This window comes from Misgurnus anguillicaudatus, chromosome 6 (genome assembly GCF_027580225.2).
Source record: "Misgurnus anguillicaudatus chromosome 6, ASM2758022v2, whole genome shotgun sequence".
Taxonomy (NCBI): Eukaryota; Metazoa; Chordata; class Actinopteri; order Cypriniformes; family Cobitidae; genus Misgurnus; species Misgurnus anguillicaudatus.
The window spans coordinates 19,243,829-19,268,280 of NC_073342.2; the positions used below are offsets into that span (position 1 = coordinate 19,243,829).

The 24,452-nt window shown below is 36.9% G+C and overlaps 3 protein-coding genes across 5 annotated transcripts in view; 2 read left to right on the forward strand and 1 right to left on the reverse strand.

Moving 5' to 3' along the window:
• Positions 1 to 963: 963 nt before the first annotated feature.
• borcs5 (BLOC-1 related complex subunit 5) lies at positions 964 to 2,648 on the forward strand. The gene is made up of 5 exons (XM_073868679.1): positions 964 to 1,140; positions 1,275 to 1,362; positions 1,516 to 1,664; positions 1,743 to 1,900; positions 2,081 to 2,648. The coding sequence occupies exons 2-5, from the start codon at positions 1,310 to 1,312 to the stop codon at positions 2,306 to 2,308; spliced, it is 588 nt and encodes a 195-aa protein (XP_073724780.1). The 5' UTR covers positions 964 to 1,140; positions 1,275 to 1,309; the 3' UTR covers positions 2,309 to 2,648.
• A 917-nt stretch (positions 2,649 to 3,565) lies between these two features.
• rlig1 (RNA 5'-phosphate and 3'-OH ligase 1) lies at positions 3,566 to 7,620 on the forward strand. The gene is made up of 7 exons (XM_055191724.2): positions 3,566 to 3,770; positions 4,094 to 4,211; positions 4,317 to 4,412; positions 6,455 to 6,571; positions 6,657 to 6,854; positions 7,056 to 7,225; positions 7,296 to 7,620. Exons 1-7 carry the CDS (start codon positions 3,681 to 3,683, stop codon positions 7,482 to 7,484), a joined length of 978 nt encoding a protein of 325 aa, XP_055047699.2. The 5' UTR covers positions 3,566 to 3,680; the 3' UTR covers positions 7,485 to 7,620.
• Positions 7,621 to 7,727: 107 nt separating this feature from the next.
• The window catches only part of cep290 (centrosomal protein 290), a 50,759-nt gene continuing 34,034 nt past the window's right edge, over positions 7,728 to 24,452 (reverse strand). For all 3 annotated transcript variants that reach the window (XM_055191721.2, XM_055191720.2, XM_055191718.2), the window contains 13 exons: positions 24,156 to 24,301; positions 23,779 to 23,934; positions 23,185 to 23,308; positions 21,913 to 22,047; positions 21,744 to 21,830; positions 21,487 to 21,651; positions 20,345 to 20,467; positions 20,096 to 20,268; positions 18,580 to 18,721; positions 18,398 to 18,471; positions 18,217 to 18,311; positions 18,075 to 18,133; positions 7,728 to 8,145 (listed from right to left, as the gene is read on the reverse strand). In XM_055191721.2, the coding sequence (XP_055047696.2) occupies positions 7,957 to 8,145; positions 18,075 to 18,133; positions 18,217 to 18,311; positions 18,398 to 18,471; positions 18,580 to 18,721; positions 20,096 to 20,268; positions 20,345 to 20,467; positions 21,487 to 21,651; positions 21,744 to 21,830; positions 21,913 to 22,047; positions 23,185 to 23,308; positions 23,779 to 23,934; positions 24,156 to 24,301 (1,668 nt within the window). In that variant the 3' untranslated portion in view covers positions 7,728 to 7,956. The remainder of the gene's footprint in view (positions 8,146 to 18,074; positions 18,134 to 18,216; positions 18,312 to 18,397; positions 18,472 to 18,579; positions 18,722 to 20,095; positions 20,269 to 20,344; positions 20,468 to 21,486; positions 21,652 to 21,743; positions 21,831 to 21,912; positions 22,048 to 23,184; positions 23,309 to 23,778; positions 23,935 to 24,155; positions 24,302 to 24,452) is intronic.

The following is a 24,452-nucleotide window of genomic DNA, read 5'->3' on the forward strand; positions in this document are numbered from 1 at the left end:
ATAAGGGGGCAAACCTATTGGTTTTACAATTTTCTACTTTGCTGTCATTTACATTTAACACTAAACTTTACTGTTTTAAAACATATTTTAACCATATAAAGCAATTGTCTTTATTGCTTCATTAGTAAACATGAAATACACATGAATAACTATAGGTTTATTATAAATTGAAAAATTACAGCTGCATGGCAATTTACTAAGCACTGCAGACATATTAATAGAGTTAATTTCAGATACAACATTCAGTTTCCAGGTGTGATATTAACATATATTTCATGATATACCATACAAATTCTCATATTTTGTTTTGGTTTACAGCTGAACATACATTAAAAGCCTATGCTTTGATATACTCTGTGTCTGAGTTGCCTAAAAAATCTGGATTTTAAACCTCACAACAAGATCTGACAAATAAACAAGCTTGACGATAATTATGGGTGGAGTTAAATATATTTCCTACCTGCTGTGCAAGCTATAACAGGTCAGATATTTGTATGCATTGAGAAACCCATAATAACAAGTAAACATTTAAATATAATATTTTTGTGGCTTGATCATTATTGATATAAATATATAACATGTATTGTTAAATATCTCTGGCAATTTCATCTGCGCTTTTAGAGTCATACATCCAACATTCCATTGCAGCAATCTTTAATAATAATATACGATCAATTTATTTGTTTGATTTCTTTATAAGTAAAATTGTTAAACAGATACTATTATAGCATATAAAAAAAAATACTGTACAGCTTTTTATGTAGAAATGAGCTTCTTCAAATTCATTCGGAGCTGCAATAACCGACAGGCGAATGACGACATAGCTCCGCGAGAGCGAAGCGAACCCATACTCCTCCGTATGATTTTTCGAATCGCTCTCGCGGTACTTTGACGTCATATTCCTGTCAGTTTTTGCGGCGCAAGTCCAACATGGCCAGTGAATCGCGTCAGTCCATGGTCACATGTAAACAAACCCAAGACGTCATCATTGTGCGCTCCATGTCACCAGACCGGATGCATATTTTTAACATTTAGTGATAATAATACCGTATTTGTGTAAACTGCGTTGAATGTATCAGTGTTATCGGCATCAGCTTTTTGATTGATCGTCTCACAACCTTTGTTGTGAGTAAGATTAAGGTACGTAATACACATTTGTTAAAAAATTAAGTAAATGTGTTATTATATAACGTTACGTATCCTATGTATTGTGTGTAAATATCGGGCTTTATATTACTGTATGTGTTGAATGTGATTTGTTCCCTTGTTTTTAGTGGGTTAGTGTGTTGACTAATAGATTCAGTGCACCATGGGTGCTGAACAGAGTGGAGATGCTGAACACAAGCATTCAGACTTAAACACTTCAGTTGTACTAAATGTTAAATCAATAAAAACTTTTGTTTATTTAAAGGGAATACAATGATGATCAGTGTTGTAAATAGATAGAATGTAGGTATCTCTTATTATCTAATATATGTTATATTTGGTTTTATCATAATTCCTTCCTTATGTTGTTTCAGTTGTACCCTCTCCAGCAAAGCAAAGAGCCAAAATGGACGATATTGTAGTTGTAACCCAAGGAACTCAGTCATTGCGGAACATCCATAATGATCCAGACGTCATAAAGCTACAAGAAATTCCCACCTTTCAGCCTCTTCTCAAAGGTACAGAGCAGCTAATTTCTGGAATAAATTGATATCGATAAGTTGATATTTCTGATATTAAGTCTCTCATCAACTCAGGTGTACTCAGTGGGCAAACCACTCCCAGTACTGTCTGTTTAGAAAAGCTGGATTCAGCACAGGTACTGCAGTTGTGTGTGCGATATCAAGATCATTTACATCAGTGTGCAGAGGCTGTCGCATTTGACCAGAACGCTCTGGTCAAGAGGATCAAAGAGGTGCCAATCCTATCATTTCTTTTAAATTATTCACCACAAATATCTTTACATCATACTGTTAGAAGTATAGAAGTATATAGTTCACTTAAAACTGACAATATTTAATTATCTTGTATTTTTCTAAGCCTGTCCCGGTACTTCTGTGTAAAAGTAAAGTGGTATCTTGTGTTTTTGCCAAAGATGGACCTGTCAGTGGAGGCGCTTTTCAGCATCATGCAGGAGAGACAAAAACGTTACGCCAAGTACGCCGAGCAGATCCAAAAGGTCAATGAGATGTCCATGATTCTGAGGCGCATACAGATGGGCATCGACCAGACGATACCCCTGATGGAGCGTCTCAACAACATGCTACCTGACAGTGAACGTCTAGAGCCCTTTAGTATGAAGCCTGACGGAGACATGAAATAGTTTGCAACACACCGTGGGATTGTACTGAATGACTGGTGCTTGTAGAGACCTACTAAGGTCTGGATGATACATGTGGAGCTTTGTTTTGCACTCTGAGAGACTTGCCTAGTTGTTTTCTGTCCAAGTTACGTGGGACATATTGTAAAATTATAAAAATACCAAGCATGTGTACATATATCTACTTGCTATGCTTAAATAAGTGATTTTAAAGGCATACTAACATATAGTTCTGCCTTTGTAATTTAAACTTTTATTGAAGGAGAAGTCGTCATTAATGCATATGATGCTCTTTGTTGGCTGAAATACTAAAATTACTGGCATTAAATAGATTTTTAGTCTTTCTGTTCTCAGGACTGGTTGATTTTAGGATACACTTAAAACAGCAAAAACTTGCCTAATTTGGTTTTGTAATTAGTTTAGATAGGGCTGTCACAATGATTAAATAATCATCGCAATAATTTCAGATCACCGCAATGATTGCACATTTCTTTAAAAAACACAAGGGGGAGCTGCAGCGCCTGTATAAACGAGAACATATCAGATGGCGTATATATCATAATTAGGATTGGCTGCTATTTAAGGCATGTTCTGGTATAGTCAGTTTAGTTTTATTGCATTTTTAGTTATTTTTCAGACACTTTATTGTGTTTATTTCTAATGAAGAATTTTCAGGTTTTGAAATAAATTTTCATTAAATAATTACTTTTAAATATGTGTTATGTGTGTTAATATTTACTGCCAAGTGAACCTTGCAAAAGATTTAATTAAAACATAAAAAATATATATTTAAAATATTTGAAAAAAATATGTTTTAAACAAATTTATGAGAATTAAATGTCAAAGCAATAAAACAGACAATTAATCGTCAAAATGTATTGGGCAATTAACCTTCAGCCAAATTTCCTAATAGTGACAGCCCTCAAAGTTTAGGCTTGCTACAGTTGCTATGTAATTCACATAATATATTAACGTTAATATAACATAATGTAATATTAACATAATATATAATGATTATAAGATGTCAAATGTTGTACAGGACATTTACACGAATTTTGAATATGATATAATTATTATGTTTGTAATGGCAAAATATAATTAATAAAACGTGTTACCATTAAAATAGCCTAAATATAATATGCAATTAATAAGATAATTAACGTTGGTTTTTCTTTCAGTAGTACTCTTGATTAATATTTTTAATCGGAGCTTTTCTTTCCACTACAAAATAAACCGCTCACCCTCCGTGCCAGTAGGCGGCGACAACGAGCCTTAACGTAACACAACAACGGAACGAGAGGAGGAAAATAACACTGAACACATATGAACTGCTAATCTGATTTAATCAATAAAGTGCAAATAAACAACACTAACAATGCGACGATTGGGTTCAGTGCAGCAGAAAATCCCATGTGTGTTTTTGACGGAGGTGAGAGATGAACCGTCTAGAAAACGCGACTGTCAGGTGGGTTTTAAAAATCTGCATTTATCACACACGTTCACATTATCAGAATCCTTTAAACTGTTATGAATAATTCAAACGAGATGATCTGCCTGAATATGACGCGTGTCTACTGTCCAGTGTTACAGCGTTTTCATTTTGAACGTGTCGATTATTCTTATTAACTGAATTGTAGCACGTTGTTGACAGCAGACACACCGTCAGTATGTGTGAATAAAATCATTACACATTTTTATGTATTTTTATACCATCGATTAGATTTATTCTGCAAGCTGACTGAGACATTTTCAAACGTGATGATCACAAGCACTATTTTTCCTGTTCAGCAATATCAGGTGGTCGCCACAGAGCACGTGAACCCTGCAGCTCTCGAGTCTGATATTCACTGCGCAACTGCAACGGAGAAGATTGATGGGACCTGCTGCTATGTCACCAAATACAGGGGTATAATATTTGTAACGAGACAGAAAATAATTTTATTGACCGTAATTTGAAAGCAATATATGATACTTTTGATGAATGAGCTTCTACTGATTGTTTTCTTTAAAGGGGAGACGTATCTCTGGGCCCGCTTAGACCGGAAACCCACCAAGCAGGCAGACAAGAAATTTAAAAAGTATCAGTATTCGCAGAAGACCTGTAAAGGTATTTTTGTCCTAAACCCTTAAAGGAATATTTCACTTTTATAAAAAAAATCTGCATAATTTACTCACCCCCATGTCATCCAAAATGTCTAACTTTGTTCAGTTGAGAAGAAATTAAGTTTTTTTTTTTTTTTTTTTTAGGAAAATATTCCAGGAATTTTCTCAATTTAATAGACTTTATTGGACCTCAACAGTTTACAGTTTCAATTCCGTTTAAAATTGCAGTTTCAACGCAGCTTCAAATGGCTCTAAACGGTCCCAACCGAGGCATAATTGGTCTTATCTAGCACAACGATATTTATAAAAATTACGCACTTTTAAATCACAACAACTCGCGGCCGTGTGATGTGCCTGTTCAACCTTTACGTAATGCGAAAGCACGTCGAAAGGTCAGGTGTGACGCATGCAAAACTACCGCCTTATGCTACGTACACACCAATCGCGGGGCACCACGTTATTGTGGGTTCACACCAGACGCGAGATCAACGATTTGCGCAAGTAGATTACATACAAAGTCAATGCAAAGACGCGATCAGACGCGTCCTTGCGTGGGGCGATGTGAATGACGTGATATGGGTGGCGCGTTTGCTGCGAAAACATGCGCTATTTGCCTCAAATGCGTCTTCACCCAAGTTGAAAATATTCTACTCAAGCCAAAAATTCGCATGACACAAAGTTAAATCCCGTTAAATAAGTAATTTAGAGCGAGTAACGCGATGCCCCGTGTTTGGTGTGTGCGTAGCATTACTCGCTATGGATTACTCGCGGGATTTGGCTTCGTGTCATGCGAATTTTTCGCTTGAGTTGAATATTTTCAACTTAGGCGAAGACAGGTTTAAGGCGAATAGCGCATGTTTTCGCAGGCGGGCGTGCTGCCCATGTAGCGTCACTCGCATCGCACGCGAGGACGCGTCTGAGACTCTGATCGCGTCTTTGCATTCACTTTGTATGTAATCTACTCCCGCAAATCGTCTGATCGCGTCTTTGCATTGACTTTGTATGTAATCTACTCGCGCAAATCGTTGATCTTGCGTCTGGTGTTACATCATACAAACTGAATTTCCTTTAAAAATATTTGATTGTTTGTAAATCAATGAATATGACATGAATATGAAAATATGACATGTGTGTACATTTCTCTTATAACCAATTACTGCTCTTATTAATAATTACTAAATGTATATTTGTTAAATGTATGTATAATGAACATCAGTCTCCATTGTCACCATCGTTTTTAAAGCTGTGTACGTAAATAGGTGTGTACGTAGCAAAAGGCGGTAGTTTCACAAAAGACGCGATTAGATGCTTCCTCGCGTGAGGCGATGTGAGTGATGCGTCTAATCGTGTCTTTGCATTGACTTTGTATGTAATCTACTCGCGCAAATCATTGATCTTGCGTCTGGTGTGAACCCACAGTAACGTGGTGCCCCGCGATTGGTGTGTACGTAGCATAAAGCGGTAGTTTCGCAAAAGACGCGATTAGACGCGTCCTCGCGTGGGGCGATGCGAGTGACTCGTCTTTGCATTGACTTTGTATGTAATCTACTGAATCTAATTAATGTCTTTGTGTCAGTTTATTCTTTATAATGGTCCCCGAGTGTGCGTTTCATATATGTAAGTAGTGACCTTTCGACGTGATTACGCAATACTTATGGTCACGCTGGCGCTTCACATGGCTAGTGCAAGACGAGAAGTATAAAAGTGCATATTTTTTATTTTTCTTGCAAAAAATACAAATCGTTTCCCTAGATAAGACCCTTATGCATTGGTTGGGATTGTTTAGAGCTACGTTGAAACTGTAATTTTAAACTGCATTGAAACTGTTAAATGTTGGGGTCCAATAAAGTCGATTAAATTGAGAAAAAACTTAATTTCTTTTCGACTGAACAAAGAAAAACATAAACATCTTGGATGACATGGGGTGAGTAAATTATCAGGATTTTTTTTTATAAAAGTGGAATATTCCTTTAAAAAACCACAAAGCAATGAAACATTTTAAAAACGTTTCTTCATCTCATATTTAAAATTTTCTACAAAATACAGGCTTTGTGTGGAACGTAGATGAAGATTTCCGAGAAGTGCCAGAGTCCTGGATTCCTGCTCACGGGGTCCGGCATGAGAACGGTCATCCAGTACCGGATGAACACGGGCACATTCCAGGTCAGCTCCACAACAATTCTTTCTCGCTCATATTTTAGTGAAAGTAGACACATCCATTGACATTCTTATATTCTCCTTCATGAAGGCTGGGTTCCTGTTGACCATTCCAATAAACAGTACTGCTGGCACGCCTCTGTGGTTAACTATCCCGCTGGTGTGGCACTTGTCTTGAGGGTACAAGGGAAAGAAGAAGGATTGCTTGAGATTGTCAGTGTCCCTCTGGCAGACCTCATGGAGCAAACTCTAGAGCTCATCGGGACGAATGTTAACGGAAATCCATATGGCAAGTTTTTTAAGTGTAATTTATGCATTCAAGCTCTACATTTAATTATCAAGATTTATCACTCCGTATCTGTAATCAGGTTTATATTCTCTGGGAATCAAACCCACAACCTTTAACATGATGCTCTACCAACTGTGCTACAGGAACACCTGTTGTATTGTACTTACAAGGTTTTGGCTATTATGCTGTGCAATTCTGTAGGTTTGGGAAGTAAGAAACATCCAATCCATGTTCTGGTACCACACGGGATCCTACAGATCAGAAACCCTCCTCCAGTGGAATTCCAGCAGTTGAATTCCTGGTTTCAGGAATGTCAGGAGGGTCGAGTGGAAGGAATCGTATGGCACTGTAATGATGGCACGCTTGTAAAGGTAAAACAATCTCTCACAAGTTATTGGTTTGGTTATTTAATCTGAAAGCTATTCAAATCTTGTTCTCCAGATACATCGGCATCACCTTGGACTGAAATGGCCTCTTAGTGACACCTTCTTGAACACCAGACCTGTGGTCATCCATGTAGACCAAACAGATTCTGATACAGATGTCTCAGAGAAAGACTTGTTAAAATTTTTCTCCGGCATAAATGGACAACAATTTTGCTGCATACGGGACATCCAGTTTGAACCCTGATCCCCTATTTCAAACTATCAAACATTCCTATTTACTGTTCACATATGCAAATTCCTTAACATGGCCTAAAGGTCGAAACATCTTCATTGATAACACTTAATATGACAGGTGTGTCATTACTAAAATGTCACAGTTTTTTTGTTTAAATATGTTAGGTACCGGTAGTAATGACCTCAACATCAAAAATGGTTTTGTACATTGATATTAATTTATTACATCTAAGGAGACTCAGAAATGAGGCAGTGATGGTTAGATTGTTTGTTTTGTGTAAAAGGCTAAAAGCAAACTTTTCCTTAGTCAGGCACAAATCATAAATATTGTAAAACCGAAGCATGAATACTTTACAAAAATAAATATGCAGCTACTTTATATAAAACATTATAATGTAAGAATATAAAGCCACATTAAAAGTCTATCATTTTTGTTCCAGTTGTGACAATAAAATACACAGCGCAAGTTGTACATCTGTCTGTTAGCTAATAGATACATCAACTGGAATTTCAACAGCCACCCCGAACCGATCCGACAGTTTCCTCAACTGTTCCTCAAGCACAATGTTTTTCTTCACCTCCAGATTGTAGTTGAACTTCAGATCCTCGAGTTCTTCGAAAAACGTTGGGTCAAAGTTTTCCAGCTCGCTGGTCAGTTTTCTGACCTCATCCTTAAAAATAGAAAACATTTATGAAGGGACCAAATTATCTGCCACATTTAAATTAGTTAAATAGTGGTAGCCTCTTGACTTCCGCTTCCGCCCGCATGGAGTGAGCAGCAGAGAAAGGGAGCTCCTCGAATAAATAAGTAATAATTGCTCAATAGACTAATCAGTCGTGCAAACCTTTATCAGTCTTGTTAAGGAGTCTTTGCTACGTATATTTTGACATGAAACCGAGTTCGTGCAAAAAAGTTACATCGACGAATCAGCGTAATACGAAGGTGGAAAGTGGCGAAAGAAAAATGGACGAACATGTGCAACACGATGATTCTCCTATTTCACTAAGTGCACTTAGAGCAGAACTGCACACACACAGAGAAGCTGTGATTAAGGACATTAAATCACAAATTGAAAACCTACATCTGGAAATGCAAAAGAATCGAGAAGAGATGAAAGCAGACATGCGCGCGCTGCGAGAGGAAATCTTTCCGGAGCTGGCTGCCTTACACAAAGCGCAGGCCGAATCGGTGAGTGAGTGCACGGAGATAGGGAAAGCACTGAGTGAAACGATGGACAGGGTGACCGCAATAGAACAGTCCCATGAAGTCATGACCAAAGAACATAAGAGAATACGTGAAAAATGCATGGATTTGGAGAATCGAAGTCGGCGACAGAATTTAAGATTCGTTGGGGTTCCAGAAGGAGCGGAGGCGGGAAATCCAATTCGTTTCACTAAAGACTTGCTGATGGAGCTATTCGGAGCCGATGACTTGGGGGATTCCAGTATGACTGTGGACCGTGCGCACAGGACGCTCGCGCCGAAGCCGAAACCGGGAGAGAGGCCCCGAGCAATAATCGCCCGTTTTCACTACTATTCTGACAAGGAAAAAATTCTGAAGCTGTCGAGGAATAAAGGCCGTCTTTACTACAAGGGATCCCCGGTACACATCTTCCCAGATGTGTGTCCAGAGGTTGGCAAACTACGCGCCGCATTCAATCCAGTGAAAGCCAAACTACGCAACGCCGGGATAAACTATAGTCTGTTCTACCCAGCCAAATTGGCAATCATCGTGGAAGGAATCAGGTACACATTCGAACACCCTCGAGAAGCTGAGAAATTTGTCGAGAAGAAATTTCAAACCTGATAGCCGAACTGTAGCCTATATGATAGGCTGAGGTACCGCATTTGTTAACATTTACACTACAGCACGCAAGCAAAGACTCATATTATTTAAACATATCTTTGGACTCTTATGGTGACTAAATCTATAGTCAAATCTACCAGGAAAAGAACTGTAATTTAACCTGACAAATGTTAAAGTGTAAGAATAACAAGTGTTAATAGGTCTATAGAGCATTTTTTTTCTTTATTATTTTCAGAAAGGAGCTAAGTGGTAAGTCAGTGTGATTGCTAACCTTTTTGTTGGAATGATGGTTAAAAAGGGATTTCTAAACCTGCTCTATTCGTTTTTGTATAACTCTCAATCAGAGAAAAGTGAAAGGAGCTACTGTTCAAAATGTTCATGTTGTTCATGTTGTTCGAAGTTGTTAAAGAAAACGAATTGGCACTTTTTTTTACTTTTTTTTTTACTTTTTTTTCTTCTTTTTTCCACATCCCCTCTTTACAAAAGCAAATCTTTATAATACTTTTCGAGTCTCTTAGCCTGAAATGAAAGTAAATGCTGCCAAGAAAAATTCAGTTCAATTTGTCTCTTGGAATTGTAAGGGGCTTAACGGGGCTATTAAACGAGGTAATGTATTATCTCACCTTGGAAGACTGGGGGCAGATATCGCGTTTTTACAAGAAACGCATTTAAGGAACCAAGACCATGGCCGATTAAAAGGAAGGTGGGTGGGACAAATCTTTCATTCAAACTTTAATTTCAAGTCTAGAGGTACAGCAATACTCATAAAGAAAAACACTCAATTCACTGCAACAAAAGTTATTTCTGACTCCAGTGGGCGTTATGTTATAATAGCAGGAAAACTCTACAACACACTAGTATTGTTAGTTAATATCTATGCCCCTAATATAGACGATGAACAATTTATATCATCTATTTTAAACATTTTGCCCAACCTAGATACACATAAACTGATAATGGGAGGTGACTTTAATTTAGTTTTAGACCCATTCTTGGACAGATCTTCAAAAAGAACAATACCCCTATCTAAATCAGCCAAACTACTACAAACATTTATGAAAAACTTTAAAATTATTGATCCATGGAGATTTACCTTCCCAAACCGACGAAAATATTCTTTTTTCTCACCCGTCCACCACTCCTATTCTAGGATAGATTTTTTTTTAATTGATTACAAGCTTTTGTCAGCGGTCTCAAACTGTGACTACGAAGCAATGGTATTATCAGACCATAGCCCCCTAAGTCTTCAGATATTATTTGAAACCAAATATGACACATTTAAATGGAGGTTTGATAATAGTTTATTGGCAGACAAGGTATTTGTAGAACAAATCAAAGCCCAAATTGGACTGTATTTAGAGACAAATAATACGACTGATGTTTCCAAATCCACAATCTGGGAGGCATTTAAAGCATATATGCGCGGACAAATTATTTCTTATAACATCCTAATCAAGAAGCAGCGTAAAGAAAAAAAAAAGAAATTAATGGACAGTATACTAGAAATAGATCACGAGTATGCAACTTCCCCCTCCCCAGAATTGTATAAGAAGAGGCTCTCTCTCCAGTCAGAATTTCAGTTACTTTCCACCTCAGAGACCACTGATCGACTGATACGGGCGAAAGCCACATATTATGAGCATGGAGAAAGAGCAGGTAAACTTCTGGCTCGGCAAATTAAAGAAACTGCTGCATCAAGACTGATAACGGAAATTAGGAAAGATACAGGACAAAGTACATTTGACCCACAGGAAATAAATAATATTTTTAAGAAATTTTATGTCAAACTATACTCCTCAGAATCTATTAAAGACCCAAAATGTATAGAACAGTTTTTTGAACCACTTGACATTCCATCTTTAAGTATGGAAGACAGGGATATCTTGGAACAATCACTAACTATTATGGAAATAAAACAAGCGATATCCAATATGCAAAGTTCAAAAGCCCCAGGTCCGGACGGTTTTACAGTCGAATTTTATAAATCTTTCAGTGATCAAATCTCTCCATTACTTTTAGAGGTCTTTAATGAATCACTTGAGAAAGGCTGTTTACCACCAACATTTTATCAGGCAAATATTTCTTTAATACACAAGGTAGATAAAGACCCTTTAGACCCTGGTTCATATAGACCTATTAGTCTTCTTGATGTGGACAACAAAATACTGGCCAAGGTTTTAGCCACCCGTCTCGATAAAGCTCTTCCAACAGTGATCTCCACAGATCAAACAGGATTCATCAGAAATCGCCTCCTATTTTTTAACATTAGAAGATTACTAAATATAATATACACATCTAAACCCAATCCAACCCAACCTGAAGTACTCATATCTATGGATGCTGAAAAAGCGTTTGATAGGGTTGAGTGGGATTACCTCTTTGCCACTCTGGAAAAATTTGGATTTGGTCCTACTTTTATCTCACTTATTAAATTGTTATATGTTCGCCCTCAAGCTTCTATACAAACAAACAATAATAATTCTAGCTACTTTCAATTAAATCGCTCCACAAGACAGGGTTGTCCTCTTTCACCCCTGCTATTTGCTTTAGCAATAGAACCCTTAGCAATTTCTTTACGTGCATCAACAGCCTATAGTGGAATAATGAGAGGGGGAAAAGAACACAAAGTTTCATTATATGCCGATGACCTGTTAGTCTATATCTCCAACCCCTCACAATCAGTGCCAATCATTATGTCAATCTTAGATAAATTCGGCAAAATCTCAGGGTACAAGATTAATTTTTCAAAAAGTGTTGTATTTCCAATCAACCCTAAGGACCAACTTGAAACACTATCCCACCTTCCTTTTAAAATAGTAAACTCGTTTAAATACCTAGGTATTACCATAACTAAATGCTTTTCTAAACTCTATAAAGAAAATATTCTGAAGTTACGTGAATACACAGAACAGACTTTTAAGAAATGGTCCAAACTTTTCATTTCTTTAGCAGGTCGTATTAATCAGTGATGCCGGTAACGCGTTACTTAGTAACGCGTTACTCTAATTTTACCACTTTTTTTAGTAACGAGTAATCTAACGCGTTAATATTTCCAAACCAGTAATCAGATTAAAGTTACTTATCCAAGTCACTGTGCGTTACTATTTTTGAAATTTTCCTTAGTAAAATATATATTTTCTTGTATATTTCTTCTTGCGTCTCGAGAAGTAAAGTCAGATGTGCGACAAGTCACGTTTTCAGCACGAGGACAATTCAGGTCACGTGTAAGCGACACAAACGTAAACAACGTACAATGGAGAGAGAAGAGAGATGCAGCTACAAAAACACTACGTCAAATTAGTGTTTGGAGTCGCGGCACGGCGCAGACAGTGAAACTAAGAGCAAGTCCCACCCGGTGGTGAGAAGCAGTGAGCAGGAGGTCATCCAATACCCAAACAACAAAAGCTGGACTTCAGTGCAAACCAGTAAGTGTGGGAGAGTTGAAAAACGAAAGTAACAAAGCGATTTTCTCCAAGCCTGATAACATCTGCATCTCACTATGACAGCATATTAGCACATAACCTCTGAAGAGTTGTCAAATATCGCGTTATTTACTCACCGATTTCCACGTGTAGATCCAGAACTGTGTTTTCAACCATGATAAGTACATTCCAAAAGCGGTCTTTTTTTCTTTTTTCGCGTTGTGTTTCTCGTTTCATGTGTTACAATACTGATAAATCTACAAGGTATATAACATCCTGAAGACTTCTCAGTTTTTCAAAATAAAAGTAAGTCGAGTTTATAGAGTAAATAGATCCTGTCGGGTCAAAAGTAACACTTGTTAGTTTTGTCCCGCTGCTAATACTGTGTATAATATGGTAAAAAATTATATTATTCTAATTTGATTTAATTTTATTTTCATAGTGTTCAAACTATTGAATTATTTTTTTAGTCTCAGCAATTTAAGTTTGTACTGTTGGTTGCTTTTGAAACATTTGATAAAACTGAAATTTAAAATAAAAATGTAATTTAATTATTTTTTACAAAGATAAATGACAAAATAAGTTTGCAGTTACATGTTAAAGAGGTCATAGTCATATATATTTAATAAAAACAAGTGTAACACAAAAATCTATCATGTTTTGTTGTGTTAATTTTGACCCACCTGTGTGTTACTTTCGTCCCTGCTGTCAAGGTCAAAAGTAACAATTCACTACTCTTGTTTAAAGTGAAATTATACAGAAGTCGTTTTACATTTGTTCAAAATTCCAGCTGGTATTGATAGACCACACTTGTGAGTTATTGACCACAGCAAAAATATATCTCTGTCTAAAACATTAGCTTTTAAAATTAAGTTTTTCTGAAAATGGCCCCTGCTCTCCCCTATTTATGTTAAGTGAAGTCAAGAAAGACTATATATTAGAGTTTTTTAAAACACAACAGTTCAACTTAAAATGTCAGGAGATACATTGTTGACGTTACTGTTAAAATGCTCTTCCAATAAAGTGAGTGTTGGCAAAACCGGTTGTCATTTTTAATGTTGAGGCAGTGGGGGTGTTGTTGGCAGCTACTGGAATGTAACTAACAAAGTAACTTGTAATCTAACTTAGTTACTTTTAAAATCAAGTAATCTGTAAAGTAACTTAGTTACTTTTTAAAGGAGTAATCAGTAATCAGTAATCAGATTACTTTTTCAAAGTAACTGTGGCATCACTGGTATTAATATGGTGAAAATGAGTATCTTGCCCAAATATTTATTTGTCTTTCAGTGTATCCCAGTTTACATTACTAAAGCGTTTTTTAAAAATCTGGATAAAATGATTACCCAATTTATTTGGAATAACAAGACCCCCAGACTCAAGAAGGTATATTTACAGAGGATTAAATCAAAGGGCGGGATGGGTCTGCCTCATTTCCAGTTGTACTACTGGGCGTGTAATATAAGAGCACTTTCGTTTGGCCTACGGGAAAGACAAATAGAGTGGTGTGAGATGGAAAATGAGGCATGCTCACCTTCCTCTTGGCCAGCTTTAATTTATTCAGCTTTGTCTGCCCCCACTTTAACTCGAATAAGCAATCCGGTGGTTTCCAACTCACTCAAAATTTGGAACCAGATAAGAAGACACTTTAAATGCCATGTGCTCTATTTTAAGTCCTTTAACTGCCAATCGCACATTTCCCCCTTCCCAAATGGATTCAATATTTCAGACCTGGTTCAAAAAAGGAATTCATTCCTTTCAAAATTTATTTATTAACAAAAAATTTCCGACATTTCAGCAGCTACAACAAATATTTCAACTACCTAATTCACACTTTTTTAAATATTTGCAAGCTCGCAGTTTTGCTCAAAAGAATTTCCCGTCGTTCCCTAATGAACCGTTAATTTCTCAGATGGATTCAATGTTTTTGTCGGATCCATTTATTAAAGGAGGAATATCCACCATATATAATAAATTATCACGGTTGGAATGCGATGTCTCATTAGAAAATTTAAGAGCAGCTTGGCAAGAAGATCTTAGAATAGATATCACCGACTGGCAATGGGAAGCAGCCCAAGAACGGGTTCACTCTTCTTCTTTGTGCATCAGGCATGGTTTAATACAGTTCAAGATCTTACACAGACTTCACCTATTTAAACTAAAGCTCTCAAAGATGTTCTCTTCGGTGGACCCATTATGCGACAGATGCTGTCAAACACCAGCCACACTAGGACATATGTTCTGGAATTGCCCTAGTATTCAGAATTATTGGATTTCGGTTTTTCAATTGCTATCAAAGGTGTTGGAAAGACCGATAGACCCAGACCCGATTCTGGCTATCTTTGGTACTAGTAGTGACAGTATGGAGCTCTCTAAAAGTCAGTGTATTGTGCTTGGTGTTATTACACTCCTAGCACGCAGACTGATTTTGCTTAATTGGAAACAGAAAAATCCACCTCGTTGCTCTGTCCTGGTTAAAGATATTATGTACCACCTTCAGCTCGAAAAGATTAGATTTTCTTTAAAAAACAAGACTGATAACTTTTATGCAGTATGGGAACCATTTATTAATTACTTTAATAAGACAGCAATAATTGAACCCTGATCCCATGATCCCCCCCTTCTTTTTTTTTTTTTTTTTTTTTTTTTTTTTTCTCTTCCCTTCTCTCTTTCTTTTTCCTCTATATTATCACCTGTACTCAAATATAATTTACTTACATATGAAAGAACAGTATTGTATACTGTATCTGCAAAGTGAATATTGTTGAAATTTTTCTTTGTGCCAATGCAAAAAAACCAATAAAGAGAATGTTTAAAAAAAAAATAGTGGTAGCCTTTTAAGGCAGTTTTAAATTTTTAGGCCAAGGGCCTGTTAATGCGTAGAGAGGAGGAGCAAGGACCCCAGTAAATGTATTACATTAAGACTGGACTTACATATTTTGTTATGATGGCAGCATTACAAATTTAAATAAGCATTTTTTATATCGACACATACATACTGTACTACATAAAATTTTTCATTTACTGAATAGATTTGAATGGGAACCTTTTTTTTTTTAAATAATTTACATTATTAGTAGTGGTGGGCAGTGAGTTTTTGCATAATATATGTGTGTACTTATTTTGTACAAATAAATACACACATTCATGTATGTATTTAAGAAACATTTACATGTAGGCTATGTGTATATTTATATAATTTATCAATAATATATAAATAATGTATTTATTAATATAATTAATTTATATATAAATAAAAAATAAATAAAAAAGGTATACATGCATGTTTGTGTGTTTAAATATACACAATAATTACACACAAATTATGCAAAAACTCACTTTTATTTATTATGCAATTACTCACGATTAATCTTTGCCCAGAACTAAAGCCTATTAATGCATACGTCGAAATGAAATTAAAATGAAAAACTGTCATTTGTTTTGGAATATTGTGCTTTTTCACAAATTACTAATCTGTAAGCTTCATTTTTTTAAATTCATGTTCCCTCATTATCAGTGTTGGGGGAAACGCATTACAAAAAACATGCATTACGTAATAATTTAACTTTTCTGAAGTAACAAGTAAAGCAATGCATTCCTTTTTGAATGTACACATTAAAGTGACACCATGTAATTTTTCAACCTTCATAATACATTTTCAAGACCCTTGTGATAGTACATCGACTTTAAATAGGTTGAATGACATGTCTACCATAGCCTGACGGGGTCTGTATCACTTTTACTCGTATTTTAAAACTTAGGGTTTGTGGTAGTAACCAGAGCACAAAAAAAACTACAAAATTCGACTGCTTTACGGCATACGTCACTTCCTCCACACAATTTGTTTTTAACGTGAATTTTGCTGGAGGCTACTTAAGGAGTGTAGAGAGCAGTTTCTATTATGTGACTCTGTGGCACAGTCTTTAGTGTCACGGACCTATGACACGGGCGACCCGGGTTCGATTCCCCTTTAAGGCAATTTTTTTATATAAACTCTTGATTCATACATAAATGCGATGTTCTTTATAAATTACGGCGATTATATTGCATATAGTTCCCTGTATTCAGATGCTGTGTTCACGTATTTACCTTTCTTTTTACTGTGTCTATGATATTTACATTACAATCCAGGATGCTATAGCACTCAAACTTGCTCACAGTGGAAAACCAAACCCTATTCATTCACCAATCAGATCCGAGCGTTTCTCTCTTCTCTCTTCCTCATTTGCTGCGTTCCGCTGTCACTCGCGTGACGTATTACAAAGCGGCAGACCTAAACGCATCGGTTTACTTGGATTTGGAGCGATTTTCACACAAAAAAGAGGAATAACGAGCGCCATTGCGGAAAATCCTGGTGGCGAGAGAGAGAGAGAGGATGCAACAATATTTGTTTGGAAAAAGGCAAGGAAATACGTCTGGTCGTTTCTGAATTGGAAGGCTGCAGCCTCCGGAGGTCAAATATGCAGGCTGCACACGTCATGAAGCCTGGGTTATTAAGGTAAACTGAGCATTACATTCGCAAGTCATAAGCATACTGCAACAATTTACGATTAACTAAGTATAATAGTCAACTTTGTAATTGTTAATATTGTGAAATACGACATCCGGAGGCTGCAACCTTCAGATTGAGAAATGGCTTCTGCCACGACGAGTTCCTCATCAGAAAGTTGTAACATGACTGCGTTTCTCCCTGTTGTCTCAAAATGTTGATCGTTTAGCATTTTAAATGTTTAGTTTTTAGTTTAGTTTTAAGGTTGGCCAGTTCCTTTCCTTTGCGACAGTGCTGCGGCGCTTGTGGGCTCTAGGGGCGCTAGAAGTGAAAAATACGTGTCTAGCACCCCCTAGTGGCCAAAAGTTTCATGGTGTCCCTTTAATATTTGAGTTACGTTTTAAAAAAGTAAAGCGAGGTTTTTAGTTTAATTAATTCGATAAAAAAATTATGTATTGAATTAAACTAAAAGTAGTCGTATTATCACAGAAAAAGAAAAAGTAACGCAAAAGTAACTAAAAAGTAACGTAAGCATTACTTTCCATGAAAAGTACATAAGAAAAGCAATTAGTTTCTTTTTTTGGGAGTAACTTAATATTGGTATGGCAGGTGGGCGGAGTCCTGGAAAAGATTGCAACATTCACCAATTAGCAACATGACCAAGCTTTAAACGATCCAATCAATTCTCGATGGACGAATTCAGGTCCAGCCCCACCTTTTTTCATTTAGAAGCCATTTCGCTCGGATATACGTCAATAAACCACGAGGAAAATTTAGACAATCGCTACTTCCGTTTCATGGCGAGTTTCAACAATATTTAACAGACCCCCAGAAATACCACCACACACCCCCTGTTGAAGATCCATGTCTTGACGCATAACCTACCTGTAATTTCTTTTTATCATTTCGGGCCATTTTTATCTGTTCCTGGAGCTCATTGTATCCTAGACAGAGAACAATTCACAGAAATTAAAGATTGTAGAAACAGCACAATGTCAATTTGATAGAAAGTCAGTATTGAACTTACCTGGCCCTGTAAGGTTAATTCCATACTGCTCATTGTACCTTTGGATCTGGTGAAGAAGTTGAGCTTTGTCTCTCTCAAGCTGTTTATTGCTCAATCTAAATTGAGCATTGGAAATATTTGATCATTAATAAGCATTATCTTACAGTCAAGTCTACTGACATTGCCCTGTTGAGAGATTTACCTCAGCGACTGATATTCCTTGGCAAGACCTTCATCAGTTGTAGCTTCTATAGGAACGTTTTTCAGGAGGTCTACCTGTTAATACATATTAGATAGATTAAATAAAGTGTTTCTCATGTTTGAACATACATATCTTCATCACTATGAACCATGATTTTAGTAAATAAATTTGAAACATCTCACCTGCTCCTTCAGCTGGATGATGGTATTTTGTGTCGATTGTTGTTTCTCGTTTGCTTCTTGTAGTTGTGCTTTCAGTTTGGATATGCTGGAGTTTTTCTTTGAGATGTCATTTTCAAGTTCTTTCATTTTGTTTTCAAATAGTCTTTGGAGAATAACACAGAATAATGAATATTGTTTTCACTTACATGATAATGTTTCACACCTACGACTTTAGTTTTATCCATGAGGGTAAAACTGAAAAAAAAACGGGGGTTCGCGAGACCCTGGTGGTTGGCGAGGGAATTGCAGGGGGTTCGTGAGTTGATGAAAAATAATTAATTGTCATAAAAAATATATATATATAAAATATTTTTTTTTGTTAGTATTTTGACTAAAATCTAAAAACAAAATACCAACAAAAATATATATTTTATTTGTTTAACCTCCATGTCATGTGACCATAATACAACACTAAAATAAATCAGAAAAATTAGAACTTGTGCAAAATAGACAGATAGGTTTTATAAAATTTGATGAAGGTCCAATAATAACAATAACCATGTAAAATACTACTGATGAAAACGTAATGAAAAATAAATGTTTTGAAAGTAACATGCAAATGTGCTATTAAAATATTACTTAACTCATTCCCCGCCAGCATTTTTTGTGATTTTCACAAATCTTTTGTAAAACAAAACCTTGCAGGAAAATTTCCCAAAATCTTTCAGGAAAAATGTTTTCTATAAATATATAAACATACAATATATTTAAAATGAAAGGACCCCTCTGCTTTTAATCAAACAAGCAAATAAACAAACAAAACAGAAAAGTTTCATCCTATCTTCATTTGTTTTATAACCTCTTAGGTTTCTTCAAAAACACAAAATTTTGCGCAAAAAGCTGAAATAATTTCATTTTTCGTAAAAGTCTTTTGTTAGGGATCAGTATCAAAACTACGAGCAAAACATACACTGTGTTTACAATGTTATAGAATTAGTTGATGCTTCAGTTTTGTAAAAAATTTGATAGGAGCGCCCCCTAGTGGATAATAACGGATAAAAACTCATCAGAAAAGCATCATTGGCAGGGAAATGTTTTCTCTTAAAGCAACACCAAAGAGTTTTTTTACCTTAAAATAACATTTCCAAAAAAGTTTCAGTGGTTCATCCACTCAAAACAGGGTGAATGACACTTTCACATTCGCTTTGCAGCCCTCTATCAGCCAAAACCGCACTAAAGAAGTTTCCAACCGTCGGGTAGTGGTCCTGTAGTTCGAGTAAAAACTACAAAAACTTGCATTACGGCAGACCTACAATCCAATCAGAGCCAGCTATGCTGCAGTATTTACACCAGTGGTAATGAACAATTACGCTTCTAACCTGTAGGGGGAGCAAAGAGCAAAAACTTTTTACTGTTGCTTTAATTGACAAGATAACTTGTCAATTGTGGGAAAAAAGTTAAAATCTCAGGGGGTAAATAATAGATCAAGGGTGCTCGGCTGACCAAAAAGTGTGAAAACCCCTGCAATAGATAATACCTGGTGACGACTGAAGATTTCCAAGTTTTGCTATCTGCCCCTTCTAAAGATGGCCCCTTTGACTGGGCGAATAAAAGCTTCTGATTGGTCTCCTCAAGCTCAGCCCTTAACTTCTCATTGGTTACTTCAAGGCTTGCCTTTGTGACCCTCAGCTTCTCTGCGGCCTCCGTCTCCTACAATTTTGCAAATATGTTTTAAACATTCTATAAAGACTACATATATTGGGATTAAGGGGAAGTAAATAAAAACCTTTTTAATATCTTTACGCAAGCGTTCGTTTTCCATCATGACTTTCTCTATGTCTTTGGTTTTTGACTCGATTCTTGAGTTTAGTCGTTCCTCTAGTTTTCCTTTCATCTTTTCATATTCTGACTGTAACAAAGAGAAGGAAAGGTGGTGCATCACTTTTTGGATACTTTAAAGGTGCATTGTGTAACTTTTAGAAGGATCTCTTGACAGAAATGCAATACAATACACATAATGATATTATTAGTGATGTTTAAAGACCTTACAAAATAAACTGCATTGTTTTATTACTTTAGAATGAGCCGTTTTAATCTAAATACACCGTGCAGTGTCCCCTAACATGGAAGTTGGCGTCATGTTTCTACAGTAGCCCTAAATGGAGAAACTTTTCTATAGGTGTGTTTTGTCAATACAGTGTATCAGATTATGACGTGTTTGTCCTGTGGCGGCAACCGTAGCTTCACTATGTGTTTTGAAAGGGAGGGGTCATAGATATATACACTAGATGTCGCCTTGGGGTTCTGAGCATGCGTCAAAACCGCCACCATCTTAGAACAGGGGTCTTGTCATAGGAAGTATCTAGGTAAAGCTGCTATGTCCACCTGTACTTCGAATTCATGGACGATGCCGGACTTTTGTGCTGCGTATGGATGTTAGGGCTTCTAGCACTATGCATTATGGTTAGAAAAAGTAGATTTTCAAAATTTTAAAACTTTAATTTTTTTCTTGACCCACTGCTAAATACATGACTGTTGAAATGAACCAAAAGAAAACGAAGAAAATCGCATTTATGACGATTTATGGTGATTTTATTTCCGTTACACCATTACCTACAATGACGCTGATGCGGGATTCCCCTGTTTCAAGATGGCGGCTCTGTTTGACGCATTCGGTCCAATGAACTGCCGTAGCCAAGGCGACATCTAGTGTACATATCTATGGGGAGGGGTGAGCATTGGACTGAGCGGTTGGTTGCAATTCACAGTCTCACCACTAGATGCCGCTAAAAATCTACACAGTGGACTTTTAAAGCTAAAGTTCGAACATGCAATATTTCGGTTGCCACCATCAGTCCAAATCTTCACAACGTTGTGCTGTATCCAAAAATATACAAATATAATATATCAAGTTTTCACAAAACGTACCTTAAGTTTCTCATGGTCCTTTTCCAAAGTGGTAAGCTGCTCCTGAAGGTTTGCTGCTGGTGCTTTTTTCAAGATCTCATTCTCTCTCTGAACTTTCTCTACTACTCTCTTCATCAGTCCGATGGTCTTCTCAAGCTCAGGTATGGTTTTCCCGCTGCGACCAGACTGTATGAGAGCAAAAAAAATTAATAAATAATGGTTTAAGGAGGTAAAATGGTAAGTTGAGAAGATTTACTGTTACTTTTACTGTTACACACGCCACGAAGATGGCTGAGTTTCTTCTCAACCTCAGCTTTCTCCTTCTTTAGAACGTCACACATCTCTTTGAGATCAGACACTTGATCCTTTTCATAACAGAGAAAAAGTTATTTTAGGCTTCTCCTAAGTTGGCCAAGTCAAATAAACCCAACAATAGTTTAACTGTACTTTTAGTCTGGGTAAGTCCTTGTCTGCTTGCTCCAGTTGAAAGCGAAGCTCCAGGTTCTCTGTGGACAACTTAAGGTTCTCTTTCTGAAGCTCATGTTCCCTTTGCGATGGAGTACCAGAACCTCTGCCAGATGTCTGCAGAAACAATGAAAAAGACATTTTGTGATGCACATGAGCTCATTTTAATATCTAAACACTTTAAATCGACCTGTTCAAAAGAAGGTACCCAGTTAATTTGGCAATTGTATTTGTAGGATAGAGATGGTGTAACAAGGTTGCTAAAGCACAAATGCAAACACATTTCGGGCTCTGGGAGGGTAAACTCACAAGCCGAAAGCCAACACAGCTAAAGGACGGGCAACTGGAAGCTTTGTTTCATGGGAGATCCTACAGATGTACCTTGTAAGGTTTTTCCGTTTTGCTTTTCACTGTCTGTTTTTTGTAATGATGAATGACCTCTGATGCTCCAAGGAGGCCGGCGGTGACGTCAAGCTCTTTTTCAGCAGTGTTCAGCTTCTTAGTCCTGCAACCTTCCAGGTTTTCACTTGGGTCCTCATCTGGCCCTGTTATGAAGAAGGGTTTCTCTTCCATTTTTAGTGCCAATTCGTCTTCCTTCAGACTCTCTCCAGACGTCTTCAGATCTCTGTTTTGTTCACCTTTATTCTTTAAAGTCTGTGACTTTACTTCCTGTTCTTCAGACTTACCAATTTCTTGATTCTTTTCTTCTTCACACTGGTCCTCTTGTAGTTTTGATCTCTCTGTCTTTTCTTCTAAAACCTTCTCAGTCATCTTCTCATGTGTGGTCTCCTCCTCTACATCAGTTTCTTCCAGAACACTTTCACTTTCTTTGACAGGTTCATAATCTTCATTTGCACACTGAGTCTCATCTGCATCCTTGTTGTTTTCATCCGCAGATTCCTCTTCTTGAACTTCATCTTCTGGTTCGCTTTTGTCAGCATACACATGATCTTCTAATTCTACATTGACATCACTTTTATCCTCATTTACTGATTGGTGGATACTCAGATCTGTATCTTTTGGTCCAGGAATTGTGTTATTTAATAACAAGAGCTGAGTTTGATCAACTTTACTGACATCACACATCATAGCATTAACAACATTCGAAGACCAATAGAGATGAGATGGCGATGCCATACGTTCGTCCTTCATTATCAGAGTGTGGTCAAAAGAAATGGGTTGAGAGGAAGAATGACTTTGTAAGCAGACATGAGTGAAAGTGTTGATATGTTAAAAAATGTAGTTTGCACTTACAGATGGTCTGGATAAAGGCTCTTTAGATAGTTGGCTCTCAAGAGAGAGAAGCCTTTCCTCTAGATAGCGATTTCTTATGATGATTTCCTCCATCGCAGCATCACGCGGTAAAGCCTGCTGTTGCCTAAACAAACAAACAAACACAACAATTAAGAAGTTATGAATCAGCAAACAAATTTCACAATAGCATGTAAACAAAAACAGCATGACAGCTTTAAGGTCCACTGTGTAGAATTCCAGCAACATCTAGTGGTGAGACTGTGAATTGCAATCAACAGCTCAGTCCAAGGCTCACCCTTAACCTTTCGAAACACAAACAGTGTAGCTATGGTAGCCACCGCAGGACAAACACGGCATCGTCTGAGACAACGTAGTGACAAAAACGTTTGTTCGTTTAGAGCTGCTGTCGAAACATAACGGCGACTTTCATGTAAGGGGACACGCGGTGTATGTAGATAAAAATGGCTCATTCTAAGGTAATAAAAACAATACAGTTCATTTTGTAAGGTCTTAATACACCACTAATAATATAGTTTTGAATATTAAATTGCATTTCTGTCAAGAGATCCTTCTAAAAGTTACACCTTTATATACCTTATCATTCTGATTTGTTCCTCCAGTTCATCGTTTCTTCTTTTAAGCCCCTCGATCTCTCTGTCGGTCTCTAGGGTCCGTACACCAACAACCTGGTCTGCGGTTACTCCTTTCATTTTTAGCTTTTTCTGCAGATTTAGCTTCTCTTGCTCCAACCTTTGTAGACATCAGCAAACATTCAGGATATAGAAGTGTTTGTTTATACTGTGCTTTGTATATTTTAGATTATACATAAAAATATCCCTTATGGTGCTTTTCCATTGCATAGTACCCACCCACCCATTCTGAAACGGCACTATACTGTATGCTACTGACCCACGTCGTACCACACAATGGAAAAGGGACCTTAAATACTAGATTACTTTTATGGTTCAGACCTGCTGTAAAGTTCCTTTATGGTTGTGAATTGTTTGGACAGGGAATCCACTTCCCTCTCCTTCTCTTTAAGAACGTTCCGCACCTTCTCCATTTTGGCCTGCCACTTTTTACCTTCTTCCCATCGCAATATTTCTTCTTTGGAGGACTGCAAATATAACGATCCGTTGAGATTTATTTGATAACTTCAGATGTATTAAAGGAGACATATCACCAAAATCTGACTTTTTCCATGTTTAAGTGCTATAATTGCGTCCCCAGTGCTTCTATCAACCTAGAAAATGTCAAAAAGATCAACC

Bases quoted from the DNA above. Each gene is read 5' to 3' on its own strand.
- borcs5 (XM_073868679.1), top strand. From the start codon at position 1,310: ATGGGTGCTGAACAGAGTGGAGATGCTGAACACAAGCATTCAGACTTA. The intron at 1,363-1,515 runs TTCAGTTGTACT...TCCTTATGTTGT, and splicing joins AAGCATTCAGACTTAAACAC to TTCAGTTGTACCCTCTCCAG. The intron at 1,901-2,080 runs GTGCCAATCCTA...TTTTTGCCAAAG, and splicing joins TGGTCAAGAGGATCAAAGAG to ATGGACCTGTCAGTGGAGGC.
- rlig1 (XM_055191724.2), top strand. From the start codon at position 3,681: ATGCGACGATTGGGTTCAGTGCAGCAGAAAATCCCATGTGTGTTTTTG. The intron at 4,212-4,316 runs GTATAATATTTG...TTTTCTTTAAAG, and splicing joins CTATGTCACCAAATACAGGG to GGGAGACGTATCTCTGGGCC. The intron at 7,226-7,295 runs GTAAAACAATCT...CTTGTTCTCCAG, and splicing joins ATGATGGCACGCTTGTAAAG to ATACATCGGCATCACCTTGG.